Source organism: Hyaena hyaena, unplaced genomic scaffold (assembly GCF_003009895.1).
Source record: "Hyaena hyaena isolate Hyena2069 unplaced genomic scaffold, ASM300989v1 scaffold_1, whole genome shotgun sequence".
In the NCBI taxonomy this organism is placed as follows: Eukaryota; Metazoa; Chordata; class Mammalia; order Carnivora; family Hyaenidae; genus Hyaena; species Hyaena hyaena.
The window spans coordinates 4,577,998-4,600,039 of record NW_024080633.1 but is presented as its reverse complement, the minus strand read 5'-3'; the positions used below and the strand labels follow the sequence as shown (position 1 = coordinate 4,600,039).

The following is a 22,042-nucleotide window of genomic DNA, read 5'->3' as shown; positions in this document are numbered from 1 at the left end:
CCCCTCCGTGCCTCAGTTTCCTCATCTGTAAAATAGGGAGAAGGGTCACAGTACCTACCTCCCATGGGTCATGCGAAGAGTAAATGAATTCTTATTTACAAATATAAAATTCTGAGGGCCTGGTACAAGATAAATGCTCAACAAATGTGGGCTTTTATTCACCAGGGTAGTAGCTCTTAGCCCTGGGTGCAAATCAACCTGAGAGCTTTTAGAAAAACGTGCGGGTCCCACACCAGAGGTTCTGATTTAAGTGGTCGCAGGTGGAGCCCACGTGTGGGTGTCAGAGCTCCCCAGGTGATTCCCATGCTTCAGCGCTTCCACTGCCAGAGTTTCCCTGGCAGGGGTGGTGTGTGGGGCACCAGGGACAGTGGGTGGCAGCCAGCAGGTGTCATGAAATGCTGCTTAGACACCCTTTGGGTCTATGTCACTCTTTATCCGGCATCAGGATCCCGGTGAGTTTGGATCTCCCCTCCTATCAGGTAGGAGGGAGATCACCCACTCAGACCGAGGTCATCGGCCTGAAATAAAGATGAGCTTTGTCCCCATCCTGCAAGTGTCTAATGCAAACATGAAGTCATCCCAGGCCTGCCTCCGCCGAGGGCTGTGGGAGATCCGCCCGGGACTGAGCCAAGTTCCTGAGAATCCCCGAGAAGGGACCCACCCAGTTTCCTTCTAAGTCACATGCCGCTGGCCCCCAGGCTCCCTGGCCTGTGCCAGAGGGGCAGCTCAGGTCCGGCGGGGGTGTGGGGGCGGCCGGAGGCCTCTGAGCTCCGGCCTGTGGCTCGGGGCTGGGCCCGCCCCTTCCAAGTCACTCAAATCCCTCTCCCACAACGATGACACATGCCGGCTCCTTCTTCCATTTCACAGATGACTTCAGCCCTCTAGCTCTTTGTTTTCTCGTCTGAAAATACCTCACAGGTTTCGGTGAGGATCAACGACGGAAGAGAGTGTGCATTAAGCGGTGGCCACGGCTCGGAGGTCACGCTGGTGGTTGTGGCGGGGGAGGTCCAGGAGGTGACCAGAAGTGCCCTTGTGGGTGGGGGTGGCCGAGTCACCGAGGGGGGGCCAGCGGGCAGAGGCTCCAGGCCTGCGGCCCCGAGGGACAGGCTGGAGGCTGACAGGGAGAAAATGCAGCTGGGCCCGGGGCCAGACCCGCCCCTTGCTGTGTGCGATGCAAGCATTTCCTCCGAAGACATGAAGGGACCTTCATTTCCCGCGTCCCTGCAGGGGCCAGGCATGGGGCCAGACCCACGGGCCCCCACGGGCATCTCGGGTGCACCTCCGGGCAGCCTTTCGAGTAGATATTAGCCTCTGTTCCCGTTTAAAGACAACGTGACGGAGGGGTGCTCCAGGATGCGTGCCCAAACCCCCCGAGACTGAAGCCCTGTGTCCTCAACTTCATTTGCACGTCCACATGGGACGCGGCTGAAATGTCAGCCAGGGCTCTGAGGGACCTCCCTGAATTATCTGTTTCAAATAAGAAAATGATGGATGCCTGGCAGGTTCCGTCAGTAGAGCATGTGACTCTTGATCGCAGGGTCGTGAGTTCAAGCCCTACTCTGGGCATAGAGCTTACTTAAATAGAGGGGGCGCCTGGGTCCTGCGTGGCTCAGTCGGTTGAGCGTCTGACTCTTGATTTTGGCGCAGGTCATGATCTCACAGTTTGTGGGTTTGAGCCCCACATCGGGCTCTGCGCTGAGAGCACAGAGCCTGCTTGGGATTCTCTCTCTCTCTTCCTCTCTTTCTGCTCCCCCCCCCCCGCCCCGCTTGTGCTCTGTCTCTCCCTCTCCCAAAATAAATAAAACTTTATGTTTTAAAATGCTTATTCATTTTTGAGAGTGAGAGCAAGAATGTGAGTGGGGATGGCACAGAAAGAGGGGAACAGAGAATCCAAAGTGGGCTCTGCACTGACAGCAGCAAGCCTGACGTGGGGCTTGAATCCACAAACTGTGAGATCATGACCTGAGCCGAAATCAAGAGTCAGATGCTCAACTGACAGAGTCACCAAGGCGCCCCAAATACATAAAACTTAAAAAATATATATATAAAATAAAATAAGAGGATACAGTGGAAAACGAGCCACCAGTCTAGGAAGCTCCAAGTCCCTCTGTGGCTAATGGGTCACCTCTCATCTCCAGTTTGGTGTCTGCAACGCGGAGCTGGCATTAAAATGTTTACTGACCTAAACACTTCTTATTCATTCTTTCAACGAGTAGTTACTGAGCACCCACTGGGTGTTATAGGAGGCACTGGGAACCCAAAAGGGAACAAGACAGACAAGGTCTCTGGGTTAATGGAGCCCACATCCCCGTGGATGGCACGGGGAGGGGGATGCACAGGGAAGAGAGACAAAACATAAGCGAAGGTGATGAAAGTCTGTGATAAGGGCTATGTGTCAGCTGTCTGCTGCTGCATAACAAACATCCCCCAAACACATGGCTCTGAAGAACCGCCATTCATTTTCTCACAGTTCTGTAGCTTGGGCCCAGCTTGGCGGGGAGGTGCCTTTTGCAGACCTTGCCTGAGGTCACTTGTGGCCTCCGTGTAGGCATCAGGTGGCTTGACCGGGGCTAGAGGCCTGGAGGGGCTCACCGCTTCCCCTCCTGCTCCTCAGGATCTGATAGTCCAGCCTGAGGGCTTCCCCACATGACGGCTGGAGCGTTTCTGGGCCCTGCTCTAGAACTAGCTCACGGTCACTGCCGCCAGGCTCTGCCGGCTAGTGTGTCATGAGACCCGCCCAGATTCAGGACGCGGCAAAACGAACTCCCGTGTTTTGGTGGCGGCAGCTGCAGAATCACATGGCCATGTTTTTCAGTCTATCCCAGGCTAGGAAAGACATAAACCGGGAGATGGAACAGGGCAGAAGCCAGACATCAGGCCCATAGATGTATCTGCTTGGTCCCAACAGTGTTATACTTCGTCGAAAAACTGAATTAACTTTAAATGCAGACACCTGGGGTGCCTGGGTGGCTCAGTAGGTTGAGCGTCCGACTTCGGCTCAGGTCACGATGTTGTGGTTTGTGAGTTCGAGCCCCACATCAGGCTCTGTGCTGACAGCTCGGAGCCTGGAGCTGCTTCGGATTCTGTGTCTCCCTCTCTCTCTCTCTCTGCCCTCCCCTGCTCGCATTCTCTCTCTCTCAAAGATAAAATAAACATTTAAATAAATAAATGTAGAAACCAGAGCCTTTCACGTACAACTCCAGGTTTCCTGGCTTCTTTGGAAAAGTCAGGAGGTCTGGCCACGCCGGCCTCCATTTCCACACGGCAGCAGAGCCAGAGGCGGCTGGCTCTCCCTCCTGATTTCTCACCCTGGGGCCGAGCGTCTGTTCCCACTCAGGACTTGTCAGCTACTGTTGCCCTGACAGGACCCCTGAAGAGACAGAGTGGAACACTGCCCCTCCCTGAAAGATGAGCAGAGCCCACCTTTGGCTGTTTGTATGTTATTTGTATTTGTAGAGAATCAGCAGTTGATTCTCTACTTCGTTTTGGAACCCCGTAGGCCTCTTTGGCATTTTTGGTCCTGATACAGAGCTGGGGGAGAGGAGCGGAGAAGCTCTCCATAAAGCGGTGCCGTTGATGCCACACCTGAAGGAGGAGGCGCCAGCATGACTGGTAGGTGAAGGTGCACAGCACGTGCCAATGTCCTGTGGTCACAGAGGGCTCCTGTGGCCGAGTGGCATAAAGTGAGGCTGGAGCAGTGGGTAAGGGACACCTTGTGATGGTTCAGAGCCTACAGCGTGAAGGTCATGTTTCCTTCTCAAGGTGTGGGACAACAGCAAAGGTTTTTAAGCTGGGGGGGTGGGGTGGGTAACATGATGGGATTTCCAAAGACTGAGAAAGCAGACTGCCTAGTGGGGGGGGGGTAGGGTTTGGGGGGTGGGTTTTGTAGATGCTGAGTGGCATGGGCAGAGATGGAGGATGAAGACAGGAGCGGCTGTCTGTCGAGATTCCTGGCCCTCGATGGTGTCTGAAGGCAGCCTGGGTACGGGGAGGCCTGGGGGCTTGTAGCACAGCCTCTGCAGAGTAGAACGTGTGAGCGGCTCAGGTCCAGGGAGTAGGGCCGGCGAGCTCTGGCCGCTGAAAGTAGGTGCGTCATCTCCAAGATGTCAGAAGGCGGAGGGTTCGCGGCTCTGGCTGCGCGTTAGGGGCCCCTGGGCCCTATTCCCGGGCCGCTAGGGACGAATCAGGTCCGAACGTCTAGAGGGTGGGGTATCGGGAATTTCCCGCGGCTGCTGTAACACACGACACGAGCCAAGTGGCTCGAAACAACACGCATGTATCATCTTGCAGCTCTGGAAGTGGGAAGTCCGGCACGGGTCTCACCGGGCCGGTATCAAGGGGCCGCAGGTTGTCTTTCTGCGGGAGGCCGCAGGGGCCGGGGTGGGGGGAGCGGCCGCCTCCTGGCCCTTCCCAGCTTTGGGGAGGTGGCTCGCGCTCCTCGTGGGGGGCTCCTGTCACACCAAGCTCTGCTGCCTCTGTTGTAGCGCCTTCTGTTCGCCCCCAGCCTTCCCGTCATAAGGCCCTGGGGCGGCACCAGACCCACCTGGAGAATCCCGCCATCTCAGGACGTGTCATCACACCTGCGAAGCCCCTCGTGGCCACATCAGCTCACACGCCCACCGGCTTGGGGGTGAGGACGCAGGCGTACTTGGCGGTTGGGGCGCCTCTTCCCATCCGCCATGGGGGGTAAGGGGTCCCGAGGCTTTTCTGCAAAGCGACCCTGAAAGAGGGGGCACCCTGAGCACAGCCGCCTCTTCCGGCCACATCTTGGAGCCAGGTGCTGTGGGGACCACGGGAGGGACGCGTCGTCAGGGCCAGTCCCATGTACTGCGTCCGATGACGGAAAGAGACGGCGTCAAGGCAAAAAAAAAAACAGTTGTAGAAGAACACAGGCCGGGGAATCAGACAGACCTGGGTCCAAATGCCAGCTCCGCCTCGGCCCAGCCACGTGGCTTGGACCAAGGGACTCAAACGGCTTGTGACCTTCCCGTCTGTTAAGTGAGAAGGTTGTGAAGATGATTAGCCGCACAGGACCCAGTGCTGGGGCGGCCAGGCAGTTTACGAGGCACAGGGGGAGACAGGCAAGGGGAGCTGACTCCCCAGGCAGGTGAGGTCTCTTCGTCGTCCCCCTCCCTGCCTCACGGCTGCTCTGGGTTAACACCGCACTTGCAGCGGCTCTAGAATCTGGAGAATCCGGCCAGGCTGGTGTCGTTGTCGGTTCCCCCTCCCCCCGGGCCTAGCTGCTAAGTACCCTGCGGTGAGACCCCCAGGCACCCCCCGCCTCCAGTCCCGGGCAGCGGAGAATGGGTGTGAGGTCCTGGGACATGGTGGGGGGGGGAGCTGTTGCTGCCCCCAAGGAAGACGGAGGCGGGCGGGGCAGCGGGGACAGTGTGCAAAACATGGCTCCTTGTCAAGCCTGACTGTAAGTGACGGTGCCCACTGAGCTAAGAGACAAAAGCCAACTAGCCAGCACGGGGTCTCACCGAGCGCTCTCAGCCACAGCCGCAGACCAGCCCACTCAGTTCTCCCCCACAACCCTGTGGCCGCAGGTCTGTCACTGTCCCCTGGAGACCTGAGGCACAGGAACAGGGCCGGGGGGGGGAGGGGGCGGCGTGCGTGGAAAGCTCTAGCCGAAGACGGAGTTGGTGGCGGGAGACCAGATTTGAGCCTGGTAGCCCGGTGATTAACTGGTAGGCTGGTTCCTCTCGAATTTAACTGAGAGTAGTTTGAAAGGCTCCTTTCGATTTCCTAACGGCATGGAAGACATCTGTAGATGACCCCGAACACTGCAGGGCCACAGGTGTGCCACCTCCGAGTGGCCTCCCCAGACCTCCAAGGTGGGCCTGCCCCCAGGGTGCCCCTCTCTACCCGGAGTCCGGCCAGCTCAGGGCCCCGGGCAGCACACACCATGTTGCAAAGGACACCTGACTCCCTAGTTCCTCAATCTTCCCAGCAGCAGCGTGTCGATCTGTTTTCTTAATTGCCCTCTATAGTCCATCCCTCATTATTTTTTAAAATGTTTTTTATTTATTTCTGAGAGAGAGACACACACACACACAGCATGAGCAGGGGAGGGTCAGAGAGGGACAGAGACACAGAATGTGAAGCAGGCTCCAGGCTCTGAGCTGTCAGCACAGAGCCCGATGTGGGGCCCGAACCCACAAACCATGAGATCATGACCTGAATCGAAGTTGGACGCTTAACCGACTGAGTCACACAGGCATCCCCATCCCTCATTTTTAAAACAAGTTTGTTTAGAGAGAGAGAGAGAGAGAGAGAGAGAGAGAGAGAATCCCAAGCAGGCTCCGTGCTGTCAATGCAGAGCCTGATGCGGGACTCGATCCCATGACCACGAGATCATGACCTGAGCTGAAATCAAGAGTCGGATGCTTAACCAACCGAGCCACCCGAGGCGCCCCCGTCCCTCATTATTCTTTATTGAGCGTGAACTTTACATGACACAGACCCCTGAAGTGTCCAGTTCGGTGGTATTTAGTACAGTCACGATGTGTGCGGGCATCTTGTCTACCCCAGTTCCAGAACACTGTCGTCACCTGGCGCCCAGGGGCACTCACTCCCCTTTCCTCCCTGCCCCCAGGCCCCGGCAACCTCGAATCTACTTTCTGTCTGTAGGGATTCGCCTTTCTGGGACATTTCACATATATCGAACCATAGAGTTGTGGCCTTTTGTGTCTGGCTCCTTTCCCTCAGCTTGATGGTTTCCAGGTCCGTCCATGGTGAACGTGTGCCAAGGCTTCAGTCCTTTTTACGGCTGGGTAGTGTTCCAGGGTCTGGAGAGACCCCGGCTCGGGCCTCCATCCGTGTGTGGATGGTCACTGGGCTGTCTCCACCTTGTGGCTAATCTGAACGGGCTGCTGTGAGCACTGGCGTACAGGTGCTGTGTCCGAGTCCGTTTTCGGTTCTCCTGGGCATATACACCCCGAGGAGCAGGGCTGCTGGCTCACGAAGCTCTGTGCTTAACTTGTTGAGGAACCGCCAATCGGTTTTCCGCAGAGGCTACACCATCTCCCGCCGCCACCAGCAGCGCATGAAGGCTCCAGTTTCTCTCCACCCTTGGCAACAGATATTTTCTGTTAGGACAGCTGTCCTACGTGTGTGTGAAGTGTCCATCCTCCACTCTGAAAGCAGAGCTGAGATGCCATCCGGCCCCACCTCACTGATCCAGCCGAGGAAATGGATTCCCAAGGTCATCGCAGAACCCTGTGCCCTCGGCCCTCGGCCGTGGCCCCTGCAGCCCGCCCTCTGGGGCGACTTTATTAGTAAGGAATGTGTGCACGCAGAGAAGGATCCTTGGGCACAAACGCACTCGGACAAGTGAAAGCAGCTGACCCAGCCCTTAGAAAAACTCCGGAGCACGCCCCACTCACACCCAAACCTCAGAAGCTACTCTGAACCCCAGGCAGTTAACACGAACAACCTCCCTAACTGCTTCCCATCTGGGAGACTTCCCTGACTAACCCCTTTGAGTGGCTTTCAAAAAGCTCTGTCCCCTTCCCAGAGAGACAGGAGGCTGGCCTGCCTGGCCCTGGATCCCAGCTCTGCCCCCTCCCCCCACACTGGGCCCATGAGCTTGGCTACGCGACAACTTCTCTGGGTCTCAGTTTGTCTGCTGTAAAACAGGTTGTTGGGAGAATGAAGTGAGTTACCACATAAGGTACGTAGCAGCCCCTGTCACCGAGCTGGTGAACAAGGTAGGTACTCTTCACTGCAGCAGCCTAAGGTATTAAGGGGGGTTGACAGGGGCAACCCGTGTCCCCACATCTCCACCTGTGTCAAAGTGGCAAAGAGGCCCTCCCCCGTTGATAATAGGCAACCTGGGGTATATTCCTCCAGGGCTGGGTTCCTTAATCTACATCATATATGTGTACACTACATATAAAATGTTATATATATATAATATACATGAATTCATTATATATTTGTATATTCATTATATATTATATTCACATATATAACATATAGTCATATATTCATATTACGTATAGTATATATATCTATATATTCGCTCCATTATATGTATTCAATTTCTTCTTCTCTTCCTGTGACTTCAGGAGTGATTCTGGCAGACCTGACGTAATTTTGACATGACTGATAGATTCTCTAGGCTCTTTGCCCCTGACCTTTGGGGAGAAGTGCCTTTGACATTTTCAGTAGCGATGGTCTTTGTGGGTTTGCTGTCTCTGGGCACAGCAGCCAGAGGGAATTAGAGAGGATTCTATCTGCCACAGAAGGAATTCTCCAACATACAGTGACAGCCCTGGTATGGAGGTCCCCTACTACTTGATAGTCTAATTTCTCTCTCTCCCAAGGAAAGGAAATTTGAAACCGTTTATTGAGAAGGACAGAGTTGTGACTTACTCTGATAGGGCCGGACGCTGCCAAGGCAATGACGGTGGAAAATGCCCGTCAAGGCATCGACCTTACATCAAGAGCCAGGGTCCAGGCAGCAAACCGTTGAAGGTGTGGCCCAAAGCTGGCATTCTGTTCAGAAATCAAGTCAAGCTACATCGATAATGCAAATTTAAGCAGGAGCCGCTGTAAAAAACTAGAGCCAATCAGGATGCCTTCCCCATCAAATTGTTTTATTAGGTTAATTAAACAGCTTAAAGACAATTCATTTTGTTCGGTACCCTTCTAGAAAATATTTCAAGTTTTAAATGAACTTCCAATACATAAAACAAAATTACTTTACCATAGACAAATTTCAGATCAAAATACAACACTCTGTTTTCTGTTTTCTTACAGTTATAAAATCCAGTCAATACAAACTACATATAAAAGATAAAACACTTTCACTGATCCTCGGCACAAGAGAACAGCAGTACGTTCCCACCCGCAGTCGCCCCGCGGCACACGAAGGAGGCCAACAAGTGCCGACGAGGGGACACACCTTTTCTGCATCAGTGTTACTTGTAAACCATAAAGCAACTCTGTAAGACAAGTTACGGATTCAAAATTACTTCAGCTTTGCTACATTTCACACCAGCAAAGGAATAGAAAGTTACTCCACAGAACAAACCCACAGGACAAACGAGCGCATTTGGACCACAGGGTGTCGGAGACTGCGACGTTCCCGCGACATCGCATCAGCCCTTCTGTACCGTCGCACGCGGTTTGAGCGGTACGATTCTCGTGGCTGCAGCCTCCTGGTGCCTCACATCTTGTCAACTGTCCGCATCAGGTCTTTCGTGTAGCTTCTGTGTAATTCACGGCAAGTCTCTGGCTTCTCAGCAGGGTACCCGACTGCATGCAACACAACCTCGCTGAACACACGTCTACGCAGACTGCTCAAACTGGACTCTTACCAGATAATAAAACCTGCGGGATTTACACTCAAACGATTCTGTGTCGTGTCAGAAAATAGAAATATGTTCGTTCGACAAACGTTTGTGTTTTAACCAGATGAGTTCTGATACGGTGCTTTTTTGAATTGGGTATTTACGCAATTTTCCTTATGGTATTAATAGTGATAAAAGGGCAAATCAAAAGTGCACTAAAACCCACTTCTCGGAAGGGTGACCCTCACATCGCTACGCCTGGTGCCACACAGGCGACCAGCGTAAAGGAGCGTCGCTGGCTGTCCTCCTGGGCCAGAGGCCACCGTGCACGTCAGCGCTGGGTCTCGCCTGGAGAGCCCAGTGGCATTTACAATCCTGGTTTAAGGAATTCCCTGGATAGTCTGCTCATAGCAGGAGAGCTCCATCACACGGCAAAACCCAAATGAATCTACACGTTTACAATGACTTATGGATGGATCTCATCCACAGAAGGACACACGGATCCCTGTTACCGGGACCACACGGCGACACAATGAAGCCTGCCCGAGCCTGCCTACGGTGCTTCTGCGGGCAGCTCCTCATGGACGGGAGTGGACGGGCACGGAGGGGGAGGGGGCGGGGAGGTGCTTTTGTTTGGCCCGCTGAGCACCGGGATCTGCGGAGGCCTTACCACACGGCGGGCGGGCTGCCACGGGCACTCAGCACCGCAGCCGCGGCTGCTCCTTTTGTACGACTGTCCCCGTCCATAAATGGTACTATTCAGAACGAAACAAGTATCACTGCGTCCCTGACAATTTGAAGGGGTACAAGAGTGAGGCACCGAACAAAAGTTGTGTGACCCATGGTCAAAAGGAAAAGAATCCTATCAGCAGAAAAAGCCACTGATGATTTAATGAAGCAAGTGTTGCTAAATAGTCTGTGCTTTTCTCAACTAAAGGCCACTTGAAACATCTCCCACTGTAAAATTATCCGCCCCGTGGAATGTGGCTGTTTTCATGGAGAACTTGGATTCTGAGGTCCTATGTCCTCAGAACAGATACTGTGTTCACAGATACTGTGAACCCACATAAATTGGTTTGTTTTCAAGCTGATGATACCCTTTTGCTCCCCGCCCCCCCGCCCCATACCAGATCCTACAGTTTTTTTTACAAAGCGTTAAGAGTCAAATTCGATAAGCACATGCTAGATTAATAATAATACATTTATTTTCTGGAGTTTCTTCAGAAGCAAAACTTCCTTTTGAAGAAAATAGGAAAAGATGCTCTCTCTCTGATTGTAAACGAGCAGATCTAATTTCCAATCCTACTCACAATTTGGAGTGGTGTTTTTAAGTTCCAAGCCGCCTAAAAGGCAAGGAGACCGCGGGCTCGCTCTGCTCTAGCGGATGCGGTGACAGCTCGGCGCCCAGGGGCCAGGCCTGCAGGTGGCCGAGGCACACCGGCTGCCCAGGTCCTGAGCGCGCCTCGCTGGGCCATCCGGGGCCCATACAGCGCCTCGCGGCCTGGTGCTGAGGTAGGACATGTGGCATCTACAGCCCCTTCTCCCAGCTCGGAGAGGAGCCCTCAGGGCCTCCGGGCAGGCGTGGCGGGTGGGCCGACCTGGGCCCCAGGGAGACTGTTCTAGTCTACAGCTGCTTAAGCAGCCTCAGCCATGTAGCTGACCAGGCCTCGGAGGGGAGGCTCAGGCTCAAGCTCTCGCTCAGCAGGAGGGGGTGGCGTGGACTCTGGGAAGCTCCCCGGGGCCTGGGGGGCGATCTGGCTCTCCAGCAGCCAGGGCCAGCTGGCTGTGCAAAGTGCTAGTCACAGAGGCTGGGTCAGGAGCTCCCAGAAGAATGCCTTTTCAATACGCATTTTTAGGCTAATGGTCTGGGGAGCAAGAAGAGTTGTTCTTTTTCTTCCCCTTTTTGGGATACATAACTTAAGAAGTTAAAACCTCTGGCTGGGACAGGTGTAGGATGAGGAGCAGAGGGTGTAAGATGAGACGATCTCTTCCACCCGGACCCAAGTGTCTACACTGGCGCAGGGAGACGCAGCAGGTGCGGAGGGGCTGGATTCCCCAGAGAGCACAGCAGCAGGGTCTTTGGGCGGCCGAGGTGGGCCACTGGCAGGCAAGCCAACACTGCTTCCAACAGCACTTCTCAGTAAGCGAAGACCAGTCAAGAGACGGGGAGAAAACGCAGCCACGTGACGAGGGGGCACAGATGGCTCCCTCCCGGGGACTCGGGTGTGAGAGCCCCGGCTGGCGCCTGTCTTCCTGTTTTGGGGCCGATCTCTGCCGAGGCCAGGGGTGGGGGCGCCGAAGAGGAAGAGACATGCAGGGTGGGGGGCCGCCTCCCTCCCCTCGGGACTCAGACTGCCATGTGCCTTCACAGAAGAGGGAGAGCAAAACCACAGGGGGAATCGGATCCTTTGTAAGTCCTTCTTGAAGGACAACAAGAATCTATCCCAAGGCTGCTGACTGCTCGAGCTAGAAGGAGCTCCATGAGGTGGGAGAGCATCCCAGGTTGCAGGTCACCTGGGCCCTGATGGAAAGAATGCAATTTTTACTCATCAGTTTTCTTAAATCTGCACAGGTACACGGCAGATTTAAAGCAAAAAGTATATAAAAAGCAAGAATCGCTGTTCTGGTTGACAGTATGGTTTTAGGGAAATCTCTAGAACTATGCCTATTTCTGAAAGTTCTCCGAAGAAGGCTGTGGCTGCTGGCCAGGGGCCGCAGCCAGAAGGGCGCAAACGGGCGGTGGGTCGTGGGGAAAGGAGGAGAGGGAGCACAGGTTGAAAGGAACAAGACTTTTGTCCTCAGAGTCATCACAGAAGTACAAGCTCCCTCCTCCCCGTGCCGCGTTTTACTTAACTGTTTACTAAGCTGTTTGTCTGCAAGGAGCTTTTGGGTGCCTAACATGCCACCACAGGAAGAACGCCCTCGCCCATGCTGGCGTGGCACGAGTCACAGCTCAGGGACTCATCCTAGGGGGTGCTTTCAGAGACAGGCGCTCAGTACCACGGAGGCCCCCGTTTTCCCACGAGGCCACGGTGTCTGTGTCCACTGTTGGCCTGAGCCATGCACACCTGCTCGCTCTAAAGACCCCCCCACAGGCCAGAGCCTCAGGCCTCGGGTCCTGCTTCCAGCGCCCAGAGCACCCGCCAGCCACACCACCATCCCGCGGGGGTCCCCCAGGCTTGCCCAGCTCTCTCCACTGGCAGCGCCTGGAACTGGCAGCTAAATTCAGGGGCCCAGGGGCCCATGTGGCACTGCCCATGGATGAAGGAGCAGACTAGACGGCCTTTACTAGCTGCCAGCCCACTCCCCCAACAAACACTAGTCTTTTTTTTCTTTTGTTTTAAATTTAAAAAAAACTTATTTATTTTTTACTGCTTATTTACTTTTGGGAGAGAGACAGCATAAGTGGGAGAGGGGCAGAGATGGGGGGAGACGGAGGACCCGAAACAGGCTCTGAGCTGTCAGCACACAGCCTGACGTGGGGCTCGAACCCACAAACTGTAAGACCGTGACCTGAGCCGAAGTCGGACGCCTAACTGCCTGAGCTCCCCAGGTGCCCCATAAAAAATCTACTTATTTTTTAAAGTAAGCTCTATACCCAACATGGGGATTGAACTCACAACCCTGAGATCAAGAGTCAAATGCTCTACCAACTGAGCCAGTCAGGCGCCTCTATTCTTTTTTTTTTTTTAAACATTTATATTTTGAGAAAGAGCGTGAGCCAGGGAGGGGCAGAGAGAGAGAGAGAGAAGAGAGCAGGAGACAGAGAATCCAAAGCGGATTCTGATCCGCTGTGCTGACAGCACACAGCCTGATGTGCGGGGCTCAAACTCACCAACGGTGAGATCATGACCTGAGCAGACATCAGATGCTTAACTGACTGAGCCACCCAGGAGCCCCTATTCTTCTTTTTAAACAATTGGCTTGTGTTCAAATTGTCAGTGATTTCCCCCCCCCCCCAACTTTTTTCTTTCTTTTTCATTTAGGGACCATCTCTTCTGAACTTATATCTAAGATTTTCTCTTTAGCCATTTATTAGGCTGTAGCATCACTACAGGCCCTGACACCCAACACTTATTCCCTCGCAGCACTTTTCTCTACCTTTTACACTTTAATACAAATTGCTAAGAAAAATATGAAAAACAGACACTGTCACAGCACCTTCGAGGCTGGCATCGTCTGGCATGGATGTTCGATCCACTTCTCAGCCCTTTCAGCCCTGTCTACTTCCTTTTCTTATTCACAAAGATACCAAGAATGACTTTATAAAATGTTTTACATGCTGCTAAATCCACCAGTCCCAGAGGTGAACTGAAAAGGAAGCGATATTATGAAAGGAATTAAGTAGTTCACTTTCTGCATCACTTTGTTAAATAACCCTTCTTTATCTGAAGGTGCAGAAGTTTGACACGCACACACACGCACACACACACGCATGTACTTGTAATACAAATTTTGTTTTTTTGCTTAAGTTTCATATAGCATCCACGTTGAGAGAGAATAGGTTTACTGAGCTCAAACAGAGATCCAGAAAATATCCAGTTTATCTGACCAGTGCAGTCTACTACTTGTGGCGTTTTAAGGGAAAAAGAAAAATTTAACTTTGGTAAAGAACTTTAAGTATTCTTACAGGACTTCATTAGGGAAATTCTGAACTGAGGTTTATTTAAAACAACTCTGAATATTCTAAACACGCTTTCTGGGCTGCTTCAGCTCCACAGAATCTTCCTGAATTCAAATATCAGAGTTGTGGAAGGAGAGGAGTGGCTTGACTCCAGAAAGTATATCATTTTTTCAACACAAATACCCATTTACTTGTAGGTCCTGTGGTGGCAGATGTTCGAATGGGGGAGTGCCGAGGCCAGGACGTGCGGCAAGGGCTCGGTGCCTGGTGACAGAGCTGGGTGGTCACAGTGGCCGCGGTCACAGCTCAGCACTGTGGTGCCAGGATCTCCTCTGCCTTATGTCTCTTATCCTCAGAGCAACCCAAAGAGGTGGGCACCCTGTTATCCTACGTCTGCAGGTAGGGAAGCGGGCTTCAGGGTTAAAGGGCTCCCACAGGTCACAGAACAGTCTTTGGTGCGAGTCTTCACACCCACCTGTCCCTGCACCCGTGCATGCCTGTAGCCACTAGGTCTGCTTGCGCAAGTCCATGAAGTGTTTACACAGGCTTTCCTCAAGATAACTGAGAGGAAAAGGCTGGGGCTCCGAGGCGGCAAGCTCGGTTCTCTTGGAAACCACTTAGGGAAACATCTCACGCCCGTGGCCAGACCCACACGGTGCTGACACACTGTCATCTGGGGAGAGACCCTGCCTTTCACCTCAAAAAGCACAAGTGTAACAACTAGGTCACGTTGGAGCATAACAACAGTTCTGTGGCTTTTACCTGGCCTCTAAGTTATTACCGGGATGCTAGGTTTTTAGGAACGAGCAGAACTCTTTTGGGCCCTAGGGATGCTGGGTAATTCCTGTAAGAAACCACTGGGGGGTTGGGGGGGGAGGTCTCACTGGAGGAATCGATGGGCCTTGCAGTGGCTCCCCCTAACTTACTGACCGGGGAAGCTGAGAGGTGCTGGCGAGGACAGAACCCGATGTGTGCCTGTACCGTGCAGAGAAGGCGCACTCCACTGATGCTCAGAAAAACCCCAATCACTCAGGATTTGAAGTACCCTGCAATTCCATGTTGTTCGGCCAACCTCAACCTTGTACTTAGGAAACACATTCCGATTTCATTTTAAAACTCCAGACTGTCAGAATGGAAAGGGAAGAGGAATCTACTAAAGAACCTCTATCGTCATCAAAATTAAAAGATTCTTGGGAAATAAATTCACGAAATAGTTAATAGCTCCCTAAACCGATTGCAGAAGCACCTTACAGACCATGAAAATCAGTAGCCCCAAGCATCTAAATTCACACCGCTGGGTCAGATTACAGATAGACACCTTCTCGGTCTTATCCTAACCAAGTGGAGAGTGAGCCCTCTGTCTTACACAGCAGTGGTGTTTAAATATACTGCTTTTCTACATTAGGAAAACATGGGCTTTTTTAAAGACTCTTTAAAGTTCAAGTTGAGTTTCAAGTAATCACTTTGCAGCAGCTCTAGGAGTACAATTGTACCTCCTGATTAAAAGTGCCTATTAAAAAAAAAGTAAAATGGAAAATAAGCCTTAGAGAATTGTATTCCTCAAGGTCGCCTGCTGCCGCCTTCCAGGCTTTTGTTAAAGGACAAAATGTGTTGAATTCTCCTAAACTGGCATGGGGTCAAGCACAACACTACATAATGAGGTAGCGGAGAACAGAATTTTTCCTATAAACACAAAGAACAAGGGAATAAATGATGTAGTTCTCATCCAGTTAAACAGGAAACACGATAAAGCGAGCTACGTATAGTCGTATTTATACCAAGTTCACGGGTTTAACCGGAAAAAGTTTTACCCAAGGTTCTAAAGTATGCCTCATTTGTAATTGATAAGTAGGAACAATAAAAATAAGGTATTTTAAAATCTATGAATTTTACTTAAATGCTAGAAAGGAAGGTCTAAATAAATGTAAATCGCTGACCAGAAAGTAAGATGAGCCTGTGTCTACTTGGGATCGGAATTATCCAAAGTGGCCACATATTTATCCGGGTCGAAGGAACAGGCCGATCCTTCCCTGTGTGACTTTGCTGCGTGTACTGGCCGTGTGGGCTGCCTTCCTCCTCCGGCGCATAACTTCTCTAACGCGCATCACAGGGGCTGAAGGAGTTACAGCACCTTTGTTGGGCCACGAGGACATCAATATCAAAATTGTAATTAGCCCAAATTTCAGTCGAGCAGCAATTTTAAAGTATTAATTTTTATCTCAAAATAAGAAAAGAGAGAGAGAAAAGGCCACAGGTATTTCCCCCTAAGTAATTATGCAATCTCTCTCTCTCTCTCTCTCTCTCTCTCTCTTTTTTTTTTTTAAGATTTTTAAATTTTTAAGTAATTGTCACACCCAGCATGGGGCTTGAACTCATGACCCTGAGACCAAGAGTCACACGCGCCACCAAGTGAGCCAGCCCGGCTGTTTCACTCATCAGAGTTCTGGCGTGAGGAGAAAGGGAGGACGTCTCAGACCCAACCACTGTGAGAACCTGGGTGAGGGGACTGAACACGAACAAACTTCCCTCAACCGCATGCATGTGGACCACAGAACACAGAATCTTAACCGAGCTCCTCAGATGTTATGTAAATGCATTGTAAAGGTGAGACATATTTAAAATTAAAAAATAGAATCACTTCCGAAAAATACAAGAGTTTTAGAAGTTTTGCCGGCTGGCTTGGCAACAAATAATAGCAGACATAATAGTTCAATAGTACGGACACTTTGCCACCAGCAGGCAGCCAGGCCTTGACCTGATTTCAGGTGCTTCTCCAACGGGGGGAGGGGGTCACTCCTCATCTTTATACCTTGCATTTCGATAATTTCTGAACTGGCTAGAAAGAGTACCTCAGGGGTTCTTAGAAAGCTAGCAAAATACTTTCTTCCACATTTGAAGATACACTATCTTCTCTCTTACTGATTACATGTGGTAAGAAAAGAAATATAAACAAAGTTTCTGCTCAAACTGTTTCTCTGTCAAACACACTTAGTACTTCCGTTCTTACGACTTTAGTCAATTCTCAAATCTCCTATAGCTAACTGATAGAGAAAACCAAAGATCTTTCAGCTTATGTCTGTATAACTTTAAAGGACATGTTTGAGGGCTTAAGTTATACCACAAATGATTATTTTAGGACTAAAAATACTTGCATGCCTAGAAAATTAAGCAACAGTCTCAGAGGCTGAATGGTGAAATGATAATACAAAGACGTGGCTTCTGCTTTGGGTCTCTACTCGCATGTGTGGTAGGAAATGAAGCCGCATCTTCCGGGCCTCAGAGACTGCTCTCTGTCCAATGGGGCCACTGCACCCATCATGGAGAAGTGAGGATCGCGGCAGTATGTTCTGGAAAACACCTGGAGGCATGTGTAAAAAGCAATAAATCCCAACATTAAATGTAATCAGTGGAATTAGGTGTGCTGAGTATAGCAGTCTCCCAAAGCCTGTAGGACATATGGAAACCACACAACCGTGCGTCCGTGTGTCAGGCACTTTGTGATTTTTATCTGTACTAGTTTCTCACTCTAGAACTAGAGGCCAGCCCATTTGTATACAAAGCTTTTCGTTTAAAATCCAACAAAATAAGTCACTTGGAGAGGACTTCCCAGTCCCAGGAAAAACATCACTTTGATCACAGGTGTACCATACTCACTGACCACCTGCTGTGTGCCAAGCACTGGGGTCAGCAGACGGCCAAGACAAGGTCACTGCCCACAAGGAGTTTACGATCTAGAGGGAGGGAAGCATGACAGCCCCCCAGAATTCCAAACAGCATTCTTAGGGGGTGCTCCATAAGCATTTGTTGATTAAACCCAGGGCAGCTTTTCTGCACTAATCCGAGTCTCCTCTCTCCCCGGGTCCCCCAAGGATCCTAGATATGAGGGGTGGCCACAGAATGAGAGCAGCCTTACCCTTCCTTTCCACCAGGTGCTTTTTAAGGGGGTCCCTGCACCTTTTAAATCCATGCAGGGGCGCCTGGGTGGCTCAGTTGGTTGGGCGTCTGACTTTGGCTCGGGTCATCATCTCATGGTTTGTCAGTTCAAGCCTGCCACGGGCTCTCTGCTGTCATTACGGAATCTGCTTCTGGTCCTCCGTCCCCCTCTCTCTGTGCCCCTACCCTGCTCTAGCTCTCTCTCAAAAACAAACATTAAAGAATAAATAAATCCATGCAAAGTGCCACCTCATTCTTTCCCCAGATAATCAAATTTCTCTACCTGCCCAGAGGAGGTGTTCTCCAAAATCAGGAAGGCCAGCAAGAAGGTAATACTGCAGCGTTTTCAGCACTCCTTGGGAAACTTTTTGGTCTGGTACATGGAAGGAGAAACGCACCAAATGGAACCCCAACGGACCAATGCAGCTGACGAATTTCCCTAAAAACTTAATTTACCACCATGAGTAACTGAGCTGACACAGCGACAGCCCTATCTTTACCAGATCAATATGAGGAAGTACTTCCTGCGTTTTGCCTAGGGAATCCCCCCTCCCACCTACGAAGTATATACAGGGCACCCCCAAAGCATCATGAAGGTGATCGTGCAATATAACAAGACACTTCAAGCACAGAGAGAACACTGTCCACCATCGCCCAAATCTTTTTTGGTTGTTGCGGTTTGAAAATAGCCTACCGTTAGCTGTCAATTCCTCACAGCAATGAAATAAAGAACTAATGAAAGAAACCATGAATTCAAAGATTTCCAAGGCCGAATCTTTATAGCAATATCAACTCTACTAGTTGGTAAGCGCTGTTTTTAGTCCCACTGAAAGGATGCAAACACCAGATAAAACGTATTATAGGCTATAACTCTAGGAATATTTATACTGAATTTGAGTTGAACACAGTAGTATTAACTGAAGGGCCACAGGCTCAAGGATTTATCCAAAGCACCAGGAGACAGTAATACATGTAGTCTGGAACTACAATTTTAAAAGTAAACATATATGAACAGACTTACCAAGTCATGTAACACACACGCACTCCCTCCCTCACACTTTCCCCTCTCACAGGATAGAAGCAGTATCACACACTCACAAAAATACCAAAAGCAAAAAACAAAAAACAAAAACAACTCTTCATTTTAAATTAAACACGTACATCTTTGAAAAATCCATTATCTGGATGTGTTAAACAGACAGATGCACAAACAAACAAGCCTACATTAGACTGTAGCCTACGAGAGACCCTTTAAATATTTACTGACCCTAACCCGAGATAACTTTCCTTCTGTTGGTGGGATAATGAAAATAAATTGCACTTCCCCCAAAGATATTTTATTTAAAATTTTAAGCTCTATCCTCAACTGCCTATTCCAACCTATGTCTGGTAAAAAGTGCCTTACGGAAAAAGAAGTATTAAAAATGTATCAAGAAAAAGATGTTTCAAGGCATAAGTGGAATGTTAAAACAAACCTGCGTGAAATGAGTTAAAATTTCACAATACTGAAGTAACTGTCATTTACAAACAAGTCATGGTTAATTTTGGGACCTAATAAAATTAAATAAGTTCCTGCTCTTCAGCACTGTATTTTTATATTTATATTTATATTTATACATAGGAAAGTAACAGTTTGGCACTTAGCAGCTTTTGTTGGTTATTGCATCCCGTATTATGTGGCAAATTTATTTTAAAAAACATTATCTAATTTCTGCAGCTACCATGTCAATAAACTGAGTAAAAAACTAAAAAGAGAACTGTTTTTATAAAATGAATGGACCAAGTCATGCAGGCACTGAAAATATTGCAATAATACTGCAATAACCCATTCACTCCTTAACAACGAACTGTCTCCTCGGAGAGGCCTGGCGTGCCCTGGGAAGAATTATCAACTTCAGAAATTAAGAGAGAACTGCTAACTGCAGTGGCTGTCACAGGGTGTCAGTTACTGCTTCACTGTATGTCAGATGTAACCTCTGAAGGCCGAAGTTCTGTTCTGTTCAGATTTTACCAAAGAAAATTCACTTCTTCGGCAATTTGTTTCCTCTAAAAAACCAGTACCTAACTGTAAAAAGAAAGTTTACTTTCTTTGCAGTGGCCACGTAGCCTCCTTTGAGGAAAAGATATCCCAGGTGTCACTGGGAGCGTGCAGACCACAGCTGACTGGTACACAATTCAAAGGAAAAAGGCCGGCTTTGCTTTATGTATCAAATTCGATTGTGTTACATGAATGTGTGGCAAACCTGGCCCGGTGCCTCTGATACAGAAGATAAACACCTCCCTCCTTCTTTCAGCAGTATCTTCTGCCACGCACAACGCTCTTTAGAACCCCCCACGGTCAAGTCTTCCTTCAGCAACTTTTAAGCATTGCACTGACTCCTCACAGGTGTAAGAAAGAAAACAACAAACAAAACTGCAGGTAGGAGGTTACCCTTTTTTCTGTTCACCGGTGGGGAAACATAAGCAATGTTTCCTATGCATGTTAACAGTGTACAAGCATCCCATCTAGGAAGTTTCTAGAAGAAACTCCTATTCTCAAATGTATAACCAAAGGATACATTTATACATTTATTAATCATTAAGACAAAATACTGCTTCTTACAGCCATTTACTGAGGGGGGCGGGAATTGTAGAAAACAATTAAAAATGAAGAGCTCTGTATTAAATTGATTAGAAATCTGATATTGCATAAAATTCAAATTATGACGTAATCAAGCACTTTGAAGTCCCTGATTTCACACTAAGGTGGCATAATTTGAATGGAAAACAAAGTATCTTACAAGATAAGTGCTACTAATGACAGATTTCTTTCCCCCAGTGGGAAGGGCGGCCTGGGGAGATGCAGGAACGTGGAGGAGCAGAGAAGCAGAGGAAGAGAGGAGTTTGCTCTACTATGAACAGAATGAAATTAACTTGAGGTAGTTTATTCTACCAGCCAAACTTTACTTATAACGTAATTTGTCTAAAACTCTTGCTAGTGAACGGCATTGAGAAAACTCTGCTACAAAGACTAGATTCTTAATGCAGGTTCACGATCTAAGACAGATTTTTCAATCCGAAACAGTAGTAAACAAGACTTTGTGTGCTTTCAGCAGATTAAAGGTTTTTGATCCCTATATATTTTGTCTGGACAGTGTTTGTAGTCATAGCAGACCTCGATCATTCGTCTGACTCAGGTCTTCCTTCTGTAAAATCCCTTACTCTGCTAATCGCCTCATGTTTATCAAACGGTTCTGGTTAATTGAGCAGGAAGAACGGCACCGCGTGACCCTTCACTGCTGCGAGACAACTACCCCAGCAATTAGGTGTCTAAACTAACGCAGAAGCCAGCAACTTCCTCTAAGTTCACGCGAGCGCTGCGACCTGGCTCATGGATTTACTGAACCTTTAGATCACTAAGATAGAATGTCATAAAAGAGAAATTTTATCTTAGTTTCAATTCATGATAATAGAGTTTAAAAAAGATTCTTAGGACACAGTACTAGTATTGAGTGGAAACTAACTGGCATACAGTCCAATCTAACGTTTTAGGCACAAACCTTAATTTGTTGGGCAGGGTTAGGCATGATATTTCCTTCCAAGTGCAGTAGAAAAGCAATCTCGGCATGTTTGGATATGTTGATTTGCATATACTGATTTCCGTTTGTTCCCCAAAGCCAGGTACTCGGACACAGCAGTCACTCGGATAGGGGTTCCCTTCCGGGAGAATGCACCTTAGTACGTTAATGTATTTTACATGATCCCGATTCCCACTTCCCTTTGCCTCTTGATAGTCACCCCGTCTGTCTGCAGACACATCTGACTGGAGGAACTGATTCCTCCAAGGTAGCTTTTTCACGAGTTACGGGTTCCCCCCAGGAGGAGCTGAAGCACGGGCTTCTAAGCGTTACAGGAAAACCACCAGAGTTAGGCCACCCCCTCTGTCCCCTCACAGAAAGCTGTGTTATGGTGCGCTGGGTCAGGAGCTCTGCTTCTGCTCTGCTGCCTTCTCAAGGTGAATGAACACGGATACGGAATAAGCCTTGCTGGAGCTGCAGGCGGAAGAGCTTGCAATTTGCAATACGTAAGGCTGCACACCCGGTGCGGCGGAGGTCGGATGGGAGGAGCGGTTTGGTGTGGTGCCACGTCCCTGTGCTTCTTTTAAACTCACGCACGTAGTCGTAATTGGTACCTGAACCACGAGAAG

General features: G+C 49.8%; 1 protein-coding gene across 2 annotated transcripts in view; it reads right to left on the bottom strand.

The window, feature by feature from the left end:
- Window positions 1–8,582: 8,582 nt before the first annotated feature.
- GAN (gigaxonin) overlaps window positions 8,583–22,042 on the bottom strand; it is a 64,230-nt gene continuing 50,770 nt past the window's right edge. The window contains exons 11-12 of one of the 2 annotated variants that reach the window (XR_005527426.1): window positions 21,396–22,027; window positions 8,583–10,318 (exon numbers count right to left, since the gene is read on the bottom strand). Coding sequence is in view for 1 of the 2 variants with exons in the window: in XM_039226430.1 (XP_039082361.1) it covers window positions 21,846–22,027 (182 nt within the window). In the remaining variant the exon portion in view is untranslated. Of the gene's footprint in view, window positions 10,319–21,259; window positions 22,028–22,042 lie in introns of those variants that run through there. The other variant, XM_039226430.1, reaches the window with a different exon arrangement.